General features: G+C 31.0%; 1 protein-coding gene across 1 annotated transcript; it reads right to left on the bottom strand.

The window, feature by feature from the left end:
* On the bottom strand, positions 3,078–13,447 carry LOC109340993 (LOB domain-containing protein 31-like; the record flags this gene model as incomplete). The annotated part of the gene is made up of 2 exons (XM_019579083.1): positions 3,078–3,498; positions 13,322–13,447. Coding segments are annotated over 2 exons (441 nt in total), but the record flags the coding sequence as incomplete, so codon positions are not given.

The raw sequence follows: 13,753 nt of genomic DNA, 5'->3' as shown, positions 1-13,753 counted from the left end.
CAACAAAATAGGCAACAATAACAACAACAAAAATATTGTTTTTTGCTTCACCTAAAATAATGCCAAGAAGGTAACCAAAAACACTAACACACAAGATTCAAGAATGGTGTAAAAAATAATTACAATGAGCATGAAAGAAATAACATGACAAAAAGCAGGGAATTTGTCCCCTCTTATTTATAAAAATAAAATAGAATAAAATACAATAAAGTACAATTAGCCTCTCATGGGATGTATCCGACTGATGGTCACCATTGTGCCGACAGTTAGGTGTGTGACACCAAACCTGCCAACAAAGCTCATTGCTGAGCAATGATACAATAAAGTACAATTAGCCTCTCTCATGGGATGCATCCGACCGATGGTCACCATTGTGCCGACAGTTAGGTGTGTGACACCAAACCCTATCGACAAAGCTCACTGCTGAGCAATGATACAAACCTACAAAGAATGGAAACTAGTGGAGGATAAGATAAAAACATGGGTCTTGTTACTATGTGTGAGCATGAGTCTGGTTGGGCCGGGTAAGACTCGTCTCTTACGCGATCCTAAATGTTGATTGAGTCATTTTTTGAACCTGGATCCGACCCTAGACCCGAAGCTAACTCGACCCTAAATGTTGATCAGTTCAGTATATATACTCAAACCTGACGCTAGACCCGATTAAATGTAATGCATATTAGATAAAATTTTCTCAATATTATTTATTATTATGGATATGTAATTTAACATAAAATGGTATATGTATCTATATTGTTAATCATGTATATATGATGAAAAATAGATAATTAATAATAGTTTCTATCAAAAAGATGTCCTTACTCTATATATAATTGAATAAATAGATATACAAACGTAATGAGTGAATAATCGTGGGACGGAGGTCCGGGTTGGGTCATGCTTGTCACCTACCCGACCCTAAATATTGATCGGGTCTAATTTTTAAATCCGAACCCGACCCTAGACACGACCAGACCTAACCGTATTCAGGTCCGACCATCATCAGTCAAGCCGAGTGAGCAGGTATGGTCGAGTCATGCTCACCACTACTATGTGCTCTCTTCCTTTTAGGTTGTCTACTTTCTCTTTTCCTCATTATGATTGCTACAGTCTCCCTTTTAGGGTTGCCTCTTTCTTTCTTTGGTTGCCTCCGACTTTGCCTTTTTAAAGAGGCAAGAGTTAGGTTTTTCACCTTGATTTAAATGGGCCTAATACTATTTTATTTAAAAAAAGAAATATGTTTTTAACTAATTAGGTATTTTTTTTTTGGTTTCCCACAGGTATACTCGCACTGGAGGCAATCCTGTCCGAGTCGGGCACATCCACAGGTAAGTGGGGCTAACTCTCCCAACGGGCATTTTTTCCATCCACAAGACTCGAACACGTGTTCTTGCTTAAGGGGAATCAAACATGTACCACTTGAACCAACGCCCGTTGGTAACTAATTAGGTATTTTTTTTTTGGTTTCCCACAGGTATACTCGCACTGGAGGCAATCCTGTCCGAGTCGGGCACATCCACAGGTAAGTGGGGCTAACTCTCCCAACGGGCATTTTTTCCATCCACAAGACTCGAACACGTGTTCTTGCTTAAGGGGAATCAAACATGTACCACTTGAACCAACGCCCGTTGGTAACTAATTAGGTATTTATAATAAGAGATATATTTATCATTGTTTTGATTTATTAGCCCTACTAATTAGGTAGTGGATAATATTTATTATGTTCCTTATAAGTTCATGTTAGAGGCTTATGGCTATATCAATTTTTTGTCACTTTGAAATGAGTTAGAGATATCGATTGACGCTCAAATATTTTTTTATTTTATTGTTTGATAATTATACCTAATGCAACTTGTTTAGTTGTTCTAAAAATTATATCATTTAGATGTTAATTTTATTTTATAACATTATGATTTCAATTGAGTTAATAGTAATTTTATACTTGAAGAAAGAGATCATGGAAATCACATTTTCTTTCTCAAGCTTTACAAGTCTCAAAGATATGGTTAATTATTGTTATGCATCTAACAAAAAAGGGAAGACAACTAATTTTAATTGCTTGATTAAATTATTTGTCTTATATTAACTCTTTGAGATTCTATAACTACTATATAAAGACAATTTTTAACAATGAAAACAATCAAAACAAAATTACATAATAAGATGAAATGTATATTTATTAAGCTTTCATATTTTATTCAATCATTAATGAGTTTAAGTATTCCAAATAACATAGAGTTACAATTTATATGAAGATAAATTTTCTTTAACATCTTTTAATGGTGATTATTATTATTTTGAAACTTTAAAACAAATACATTTTTTTCTTTATATTTTATTGTTATTTCATTAATTTAAATATAAATTATAATTAGATATAGTTGCACCCCCTAGATTCTTGGTCAATATCCTCTATTGTATAGAAGTAAATGAGTTCTAAAAAATGTAAAAGTAGATGAATTATAAGCTTAATGCCTTGAATTTTTGAGTCAAGATATAATATCAAACTTATTTATACGCTTCTTTTACTTAACCCATGAAAGAATGCTTTAATGCAAGGATAAACATCTCTCATTTTTTGGACTCCCCAATCTTAACATAATCAAACATAACTCAACGACCAAGATTTAATTTGGTGGATGAGGTTGGTTACATGCATCTAACAATGTCATAATATTTTATCATAAATCATATTCATTCATAAAACATTAATATCTAAATATTTCCTAATTATTGTGTCTATGGATTTTCTTGCCTCCATTTTTCTCTAAAAATTGTACCAACCTCCACTTGTAAACCTGCCTATGTGTGTTGGGTACTATATATAATTGGTCATAAACCCAGATAACAAGTGAAGGTTGTGTTAAAAAATCGACAGTCAACATAAAACTTTGTCAAATATTTATGATAACCAACACAATCAACCACCAACATAAAACTTTGTCAAGTTTATATTGATAAACTACACATAGATGAGGTAGAAAGATTCTTATCCAAAGAAAGTGGAGGACCCAATGGTCTTCTAGGATACATAATTCTCCAAGTTAAAAAGTACCATCTTTCTAATCTTTCTACTAGTTAGCAATAACCTCAGAAAATTAAGCAAAGTTATAATCCTCATTAAACATTATAACAAAAGCATTGGCAACCAAATACAAGAACAAAATAAAAGAATATGAAACATTAGTGAGAATGTGGTGGCTTGAATCGTACTCCAGGCAAGTACCTAGAGACAAATTCAAGAGCCATAGCTTCCAATTCCCCATCCTTGTGTTGTTGATGTGATGGATTGAGAATGTTGCATAACTCTAATGATGTTGATTGTAGTTGTTGATGAGGATCAAAGTGCATGGATATGTTGTCATGAGCATTTGAAGATGAAGGGAAACTTGTTGGTGAAGAAGAGATTTGAGGGTGAGAAAGATGAGCTATTTGGAGACTATGCATTGTGGCAAGATGGGCATGAACATAGTTTAACTCTGCCTGCAAGTTCACAACCTGTGCCACACAAATCCAAAGCTAACATGATCTATTAACATATATAAACCTTATATTTGACATATATAAACTTTTGCTATTTAACATAAATAAACTTATGTTTAACATATATAAACATTTTCTATCTAAGATATATAAACCTTATTATTGAAGACGGCGATTCTCGTCATAATAGTGAGGTTACTTACCTTGTGACTTGGAAATGATGAATTCAAAATTTAAAAACAAGCTATTCACTAGTAAAGATAAGATTACATACATCTATTTTCCCACACCCTATTAGGTAAAAGTATTATCCACTGAGCCATTTTTTCCCTCTATAGACTTTATACAACTAAAGTGATGTAATGAAGTGGACCACATTCAACTTAGGAAAAGAAACAAAAAAAAAAATTCATACTTTTCTTTTTCTTATTTTCCCTACTCTTTTTTTTTTACCAAAAATGAAAGTTGTCAACTTTTATAATGTTAATTCTACACAAAACATTGTTGTAATAACTTTAAAATGAGGGAACTTATATTCACCATAAACATCAAGTAAATTAAAAGAGTAAAAAAATGTAATAAATTAGTTTTATGCATTATTATTGTATTATTTACTATTTATATTTTATTGTCATTAATTCTTCAAAAAAGTAACACAAATGAATAGTAAATTATATACTAATTATATGTAAAAATTTACATTCACAATGCATAAATATTACATTATAAGTTGAATGTGTCTTGGTATACCATATTTGTCCAATACTAAATTAAACTGGTCTTAGGGAGTACGATTACTTTATGATAACAAAGTAGAATCATTGTGTACAGTGGCGGATCTTGATGAAAATTTTAGGAGGGGCGATGATATTTAATTATAATTTATAATTAAAATTAATTGAATAACAAAAATATATACGGGGAGGCCAAAGATAAAATTTTAACTATTTTCTTTAAAATATAAATCAATATATTCTCTGCAAGATAAAATAAGATGAATTACTTGATAATGCAATATATGACTAACGATATATGGTAAAAATCACAATAGATAAAATAAGACGAATTATTTGATAATGCAAGATATGACTAACGACATATGATAGAAATTTTGTCAAACTTGATTGGCTAACGACACCAAAAATAAAATGTTGACATTGAGATTTTAAACTAATCTTCATTGCTCATTGAAACTCGTTGGATAGAAATTTTGGACAAAAAATTTATATATTATCAATATTAAATGACTTATAAGTATCCTTATAATATATTTTAATACATACATAATATCTTTCATCAAGTGTAAAATTATTATGAACTCAAATGAAGTTATATTGTTATAAACAACATCAACATCTAAATGTATAAGAGAACTTGATCAATTATATATAATTTTTAAAAGAACACACAAGTTGCACTATATTTATTTATCAAGCTTCAAATTAAATAAATATGTGAACTCCAAGTATGTCCATAAAGACGTTAGTTAGGTATAGGTAAAGGGAGTACATCTGCTCCAAAAAGTGTGTAATATTCTATGTGTCACATTTTATAATTTAAAAGTTTAATATTTAAGTATTGTTTAGGCCAAAAGATACATGAAATGACACACTTTTTGAGACAATAAATATATTCCCGTAAGAAAATAGTAAAAAAAAAAATAAAATAAAAAAATCCAGGGGGCAGCAGCCCCTCCTGTCCCTTCATAGCTCGGATGGTAGTTTTGTTTTTCAATTTGCTTCTTGTATCATTATTGTTACTCGATTTTTATTTTTATATGGAGCAAATTTTCAGAAAAAAATAGAGAATTAACTTATTAAAAAGAGCTTTTGTCCAATCATGATAAAGTCAAACAGACCAATATATAGTAAAGAAATGTCAGTGACATGAAAGAGATTATGTCCACTTATACACATCATGTGCACCGAGTTTTAATATAATTTGTCATACTTCAAATTATATACATGCATCTAAAGATAATCTTGAATTGAAGATAATCTTAAGCATTACTAAATTATTTTGGCTGTTACACATATATACTTCTTATTTAATCAGAAAAGTGAAGACATAATCAATCTTATCCAAGTGATTACTAAAATGGTATTTGATGACTAATCACACACAGAATGGAATTCTGACTGGTAAAGCTGAGGAATCTCCATTGGTGTATAATATATGTACCCAATAATGGCTTATTGGAATGGTAAAAAATATTGTTGTACGAACCGGTGTTAATTACTAATTCCTCTGGTTAATCACTAGCACCTGCATGGATGAATATGTAAAGAATTTATGCAACTCAATTATTCTGCTAATGTATCACAATATTATGCAAGTCGACCTTATTAATTATGAGTTTTATTAAAAATATATTGGAGGATATTTTTGGAAGATAATAGTTGGTTAGGAATTAGTAAGTTAGGTTTATGTTAATTACTTGCTTTACAAGCTTTCTTTTCTTCTAATAGAATCAATTCAATTCATTCATTCAATTCAATTCAATGAATGAAATTCTTATTCTTTATTTCTTGCTTTATCAAGATTCGTGTATGGCTTTCATTCTACACTCTCACTTTCTTTTTCTCCATATTTACGCTCTGTTTTTCTGCAGCTACTGAAGGAAAGCTTCAACGAGTAAGAGAGACTCACAGCATGGCTTGTGATAATAATAGTGATGATTATACTGGAGATAATTGTCAAATTATAGAATATTACTTATCAAATGTTGGTGCTGATTCTCGACCACCTAACAAGAGGACAAGGATCAGCTGTCCCACGTTTTCCTGTCTCCCTGTTACACACCAATCAAACATCACAAAATAATATTTAAATATTAATTTCTGTTTTTATAATTTTTCTTTTTAAATGAATGAAGTTCTATGACTAGCTTAGTACACCAAGTAGGACATGAACGAGTACATGTGATCCCATCCCTAACAAGAAGGCTAAAAAACCTTTTAGGTCCAATTCATGGAACTATTTTGTCAAAATTGGTGTGGGCCAAGATGAAAAAAAACAAGTGTAAGTGTAAGGGTTGTGGAAAAATCTATTCTTGGACAAGCAGCACATCTACCCTTAATTCCGACACTCTCAAGTGTCCAATGAGTTTGAAATCTTGTAATGTTGAGCATACCGAGATTGATCATCGTGAGGATGGACAATTCGGGGTTAGAAAGATTGATCAAAAGGTTTTTCGTGATTTGATGAATGGGAGAGATTTAGGGCATTCACTAAATATATGTGTTCTGATGAGGTTCAATGTGTTTCTAAAGACACTGTTACTGCTGATGTGATGAAGGGAGGGATATAGGGAATTCTTATGCGACAGCTGGCTATATTGCTCTAACTGCTCACTATGTTGATGAGGATTGGAAGTTAAATGACAAATTGTTGATTTTTTTTTTCCGTTTGGAGCCTCCATGTACAAAGCTTAAGCTATCAAATAAGGTCTTTGATTGTTTAGAAGAGTGGGGAATAGAGAAAAATATTTTCTCTGTTACTTTGGATAGTACTTCACCTGATGCCAGTTTGCAAACCTTGAAATCGAGGCTTTGCTCGTCCAATAGTTTGTTCTGTAATGGCGATTTCTTCCATGTTAAATGTTGTGCGCATTTCTTTGCTCGTATAGTTGAAGAGGGTTTGATCGAAGCAAGTGATGTATTGCACAAAATAAGGAAGAGTGTGAAGTATGTGAGTAAGTCAGAATCCAGGTTGAGACAATTTTATCAGTATGTTGAAAATGCTGGTGGCATTGATAGTACATATGCCTTGCATTTGGATGTGTCCTTTGCATGGAGATCCACTTATATAATGCTTGATAGTGCAATTCGATATCGCCCTGCCTTTAAATGCTTGAGTTTGAGTGATATGAAGTATGTATATTACCCATCAGATGAAGAATGGGCAAGAGTGGAAGAGATTTGTGAATTGTTATGGCCTTTTTATAATGTTACCACCATAATTTCCAAATCCTGCATCCACCACATATATCTGGAAAATATGGATGATAATGATTAGATTGAAAGAAAATAAGTTGAGTGCTGATGTTACGATAAGAGATATGGCATCTAAGATGATGGACGAGTTTGACATGTATTTGAGTGAGCATAAGCATATCATGATTCTAGCATTTGTTTCCGTTCTTCACCCCGGTTTGAAGTTCGAAATGTTAAAGTATGTTTACTCAGAACCTGACTCTAATATTGAAGTAGTTGAAGAGAAGTTGAGGAATGTGAAGAAGGCTTTGGATGCACTTCTAAATGAATATGCCAACAAATATGCATCAACTTCAAGGATTCTTTGTACTTCAACTAATAATGGGGAGAGGAAAAAGACATGGCAAGAGGAATGTCAAGAGTATCAAGAAAATAAGAGACAAAAAGCATATGCACTGGGAAAGAACTAGATCTTTATTTGGAAGAGCCAACACAAAATTGTGCTAATCATTCAGAAGTTTTATCCTATGGGAAAAATCAATCTCATGCATTTGGCGACCTTGCAATGATGGCCACAGATATATTGAGCATTTCAATACTCACAACATCATCCAATTCTGCATTTAATATTGGTGACTCCATTTCAAATAAGTATAAAAGTTGTATGCTTTCCAAAAATCTTCAAGCTCTCATATGCTCTCGTAGTTGGTTATTTGGATTCTCACATAATGATCAATTCGGAGATGTGGTTGACGAGACACACAAAATTGACATAAACTTATATAGGCAAGCTTAAAATGTTATTGTTTCGGATGAGAGCTAGAACTAGAATGAAGATTGATGAGTTGGAAATATAACTGGTTTCTCTAGTTGCTTAATACAGACTTGTTTTTATTTTTCTAGACCTGATTCTATGTTAGAAGTTTTAACATGAGACATGGTTGGTGTTTATTGAACATAGATTCCATAAGTTTGTATAAATAAGCCATATTAGCTCACTTATAATAGAATCAAATCAATTCATTCATTCAATTCAATGAATGAAATTCTCATTCTTTCTTTCTTGCTTTATCAAGATTCATGCATGGCTCTACCATTTTAACATGGTATCAGGGCATAATTATTCTTTCGATAACTTCCGCTTATAGCTCTACCCTTTCAAGATTGAACTAAGAATCATGTTGGTGAACACCTTTACACAAGGGGTGGTGATTGATGATGCTTCATGTTTCAGTTGGTTACAACGGGGCTGAGATAGTTCAATTCCTTCTTGGTTGGCAAGGACCACACAAAGTCGAATATGTATGGAGAAACTCCATTGCACATGGCAACAAAGAATGGGTTCAATGAGGCTGCACAGTTACTTCTTTCACATGATGCAAGTGTTTTCTTGGAAGCTGCCAAGATTCCTACCAAGAGGCATTATATGTATCTTCTTTATGGACCAAGATATTTGCTATTGCTAACACCTTGTTCATCATCATTACCAATCTCCAATGCCAACAATAATTGTTCTTGTAATAAGGTTTCACCTTTGATGGCTATGACTTCATGTCCTTCATCTTCAGAATCAGCTGCACCATCTCTAGAATCAACTTTCAAAGAACGTCTTCATCATTCACAGAAGAAGGAAAAACGTATCATTTGCTTTGGAAAATCTGATATTGATGGATGAGTTTTCTTGCTGGAAGAGATATACAAGAAGAAGATATGGTTGTTGAACATCGTGGTGAGTAGGTGTGGCATAGTGTTGTTGGTTTGAGGGAAACAAAATACTGATTAGAAGGCAAAGATTTCTATTTGTTCAAGATCAACAAGTTTCAATAAAGAAACTTATCATCATCAAGGATCAGTCCAACTGCTAAGTTGTTAATTACAAAATATGGATTGGATGCTTGATCATGGAATGCATCTAGTCCTCTTGGAACCTTGCTTGAATGGGGTGTTCTTTTTGCAATTAAGTGAAGAAAATTGTCTCCATAACCTGCTTCTAAAGAAAAGGTATCTCATCAACAAGTTGCGGTATCAAAATAGTCAAAGTCTAAGGTAAAGCAGTTAGATGCTTATGAAGATTTTTCTAATAGTCAAATTGGCAAGGTGATTGCCCAAGAGGTTATTGGAATCAAGAATGTTTTTCAGTTTATTGGTACATGTATCGTACCACCAATTACATCCATTTCATTCATACTATATTTCTTACCCTTCTCACACACAACATTATTATAGTGTGTATTTATCATTGAAGCATCTCATTAAGTTCAAGATTCTGATCCGTCCTCTCTCTTTCATCATCAGTGGTTGGTTCGCTTCTGTCCATGATGGTTAAACTCAGATATAACTTCTGTCATGAATGGTTAAACATTGGATGTGTAGCTTCTGTTCATAGTGGTTAAGTAAAAATATAGCTTCTGCTATGGATGGTTAAGTGTTTGATGATATAGTTTCTGCCATAGGTAGTTAAGCGTTGTTATTACTTCAAATCAAGCTTCAAATCAATTTCAAGTTGGAGAGTAAAAAATTTCACTCACCAGCTTGAGGGGATAGTAAAAATATATTGGAGGTTATTTTTGGAAGATGATAGTTGGTTAGGATTAGCAAGTTAGGTTTATGTTAGTTACTTGCTTTACAAGTTTTCTTTTATTATTTTTTCTTGTATAAATAAGGCATATTAACTCACTTCTAATCGAATCAATTCAATTCATTCATTTAATTCAATTAATGAAATTCTCATTCTTTCTTTCTTGATTTATCAAGATTCATGTATGACTCTACCATTTTTACAAGTTTAATATATATATATTACCACATTTTATACACATTCCATATATCATTATTCATGTACATTTTAAGAGTCAATAAAATCAACAATAATTAATATATATAAATGATAGATGACATGTTGACAATATTAAACTCTTACGTTGTGATTTATCAATAACCTTGAATAGTCTTTTAGACTTGTCTAAGCAGCATTAAAAACTAGGGAGACTTAAGGCAGCAACTTTTTTGGTGAAATACAACGTAGAACTTATAGTATGCTTTTAATATTACCCAATAAAAATAAAAGGAAATTTAAAATTTAATATCTTCATGGAGAATATCCTTGTGATTTTTTAACAGCATTCTGATTTTTATTCTATTTTTAAGGGTATTATACTGAAAACACGTTGTTAATATAACACTACAGTCTTAATACTCATCTAATAAATTTATCTATATAGTATGACACATTTTAAGTTTAAATAAACATTCGATATTTTATTCCTATAAAGAGAGTAATTAGAACCAGCCATCTTAAAAACTTGTAATCAAATTCCATTGATTTGTTACACTTCTTATTATGTGAGCAGGAGAGACAAGAAAGAATGTAGGAAAATGTTAGGTTGAGCTTTGACTCCATAATTCACGCATATGTGTTGAAGAATATGGGAAAATGTTAGCTGATTATAAGGATAAAGTTAATCTATTTTAAAGTATAACATATCAGTTCAAAACTTCAAATACGGCATATGTATTGTTAATTGTTTTATAAATGGGCCAAAAACTTATTAAGTCCCAAAAGCCCAAAAATCTAAAACAAACTACTTTTTAATTTTCAGTGTTTTATTGTAAATTCACCAAATTAAAAATATAAAAATGATCAATATTTAATAATTTTTGGTTTTTTAATTTTAATTTTAGGTAAGTTTTTTATACGTATAAAGATAACAAATAAATGAGATATAGAAATAGATTAACTTATTATAATCGAAGTTGTAACATTCTCATTGTTCTTCATATAATACTACCCATAAAAATAACTTAGGGAACATTTGAAAGACTTAAAATCACATTTGCTACAAATATTTCTCACAAATTAAATAAAAAGGTAAACATTCACGTGAAGGAACATCTACATTATTTTTAGGTTTTTAAATCAATATGATGTGAGCATTGATTACTACTCACTAATGTACAAAGCATATGTAACCTAAATTATGCGTACGTATTAAGAAATTGAAAGTCAAAAATAGAATTATTTGAATACATCTCGAGCTGCTAAATTGTGTTGCTTGGTAGCTCAGGCGAGCGACAAACAAGACACGGTAATCAGCCACACCCACTTGGTGGCTATCACCACCCCCTCCTCCCTTTTAAAAAATTGGAAGTTTACATGAATTTCACAAAGTGTATATTATTTAAAAGACTATATATTTATACATTGTTAGTGTAAATATTTATACATAATTAATATATTATATAATATTTATTTGTACGACTTATATTTAAAATTCAATAATGAATAAATATTAGTGGTGGTGAAGAATACAATAATAATGTATAAATTTTTTACGATCTTAATTTCCACCTAACATTGATTTCATGTACTCAATTTTTTTATAATAAAATAAATCTAATAATGTAGACTTTTGGGGTAGGTTTTGTAAACCATAAATAGGGTACTAGGGGATAAGTACATTTTTTTTACAATGCATATATGAAATTATGAATATATAGAGATAAAATACGTCTTCCCATAACTCTAGATATTATTTTTGTGGTCGATAAAAATGTAAAATTATTTATTTTCAAATATTCAATAATTTAATATATATTTTTTCACAAAAAATATGGGCTTAGATCTTGAAATCAGAAAAATTTATCTACTACATTGATATAGGGGGTACACCCTAATTATGTAGTATATGGCTTCCCATAGAAAAACTTACTCAAAACTGACAAACATGTGAAAACTCAAAACCAAACAGTGAATTGTTTGATACTACAATACCCTAAACGGGAAGATTTTGACCTAAGAGGAATACAAAACAGTGATACTTGTCAAAGGACTATACTAAAGACTAAAGAGTACAACTAAATGACTTCACAACTAAGCGCATATTATCATGATCACCAGCATTTGTGTTTAACATTCTGCATTTTATTTGTTATTAATTCCTATCTTTCTTCTTTCTTGAGCATTCATAGGAATTTAAGTAAAAGAATCCTTATCCTAACGGGGTAGTGATGATTGATTGATATTTAAAAGTTATTTGTCATTCATTCATAGGATCAAATGAGTGAGACTTAAAAATTATTTAAGATTTCTTAGTTTCTCTTTTATTACTTATTGCACTCACTCCTTTAGTCCGTTGGATCTAAGAAAATGAATGATTGAGTGTAGCTAGTGTAATTTAACTTAGGTATAAAAAGATCTCTCCATATATATATATATATAAAAGAACTCAAGTTTACAAAAAATAAGCTATTTATATACATGGTTAGAGACCAAGTCAAGGTCTTTATTTAAAAAAACAATACACAGAATGACAAATAATAAAGATAAAGTTGAAGTAATGATATACAAAATTCCTTGGTAAATTATTTGTGTGAAGCAATTCTTTTCACCTTTTCAGCCTAATTACAATGTTAGTTTATGAATGTCCTAAGTCTCTCCATGTAGTAAATTTAATATTCTAAATTGCACTCCATAACCTCAATATTGCATTTATGACAATCTTCACATTGATATCATAATAGCAATTTTAGTTGTATGACTATATTTTCCCACAAATTTCCATAATTGTGATTAATACAAGATAATCACATTTCAAAACATTGATGCACTTAACAAATTCTACATATAATCTTAAAAAAGTTGTAAAAAGGTAGTGTCTAGCTAACTCAGAAATGCATCAAGATTCCAAACACAAACCACCATAGCAAGAGAAAAAACTAAAAGTCATTCTGATTTTTCTATATATATGTAGACACATTCTTGTTACCCATTAAAAAAACATCTCAAATTACCAATTAACTAGCTAGAAGCAAACAGAAAAAGAAGAAAGGAAAGAAAAAATTATAAAGAGATCAGCATAATATTGAAGAGAGGAAATTAGAGTGAATTGAAGTGTTACATATACCTGTTGCTGAAGGGCAAAGATGTGAGCAACACAGCCATAAATAGGGTCTGTAGCCCTAGAAAGAGCTTCATAGCAGAGAGTAACAACAGCATCAAGACGCTTATGAAGTGGAATCTGCATAAGTAAATTTTTGTTTTAATGTTGTTGAATAATATTTTTATTATTGTTTTATACTTAATATTTAGTTATTTTTATGAGTTTTGATTGTAAATGCAATTTTAATATTTTACAAAAAAAAAAATCGATCCAAACCGAGCCGAAACCGCATATAATATTTGGACCGGATTGGATCGGATATCTTAATATAAATAGACCAGACAGGACCAAACCACATGTTAATTACATGTTTGGATCATATCATTTTTGCCTAAAAATCGATTCAAATGGACCGTGAACACCCCTACTTTTAGGAAATCAATTTGGTATATATTG

The sequence above is a fragment of the Lupinus angustifolius genome, chromosome LG01 (genome assembly GCF_001865875.1).
Source record: "Lupinus angustifolius cultivar Tanjil chromosome LG01, LupAngTanjil_v1.0, whole genome shotgun sequence".
Lineage (NCBI taxonomy): Eukaryota > Viridiplantae > Streptophyta > Magnoliopsida > Fabales > Fabaceae > Lupinus > Lupinus angustifolius.
The sequence above is the reverse complement of the archived record's forward strand: the minus strand, read 5'-3'. Positions and strand labels throughout refer to the sequence as shown.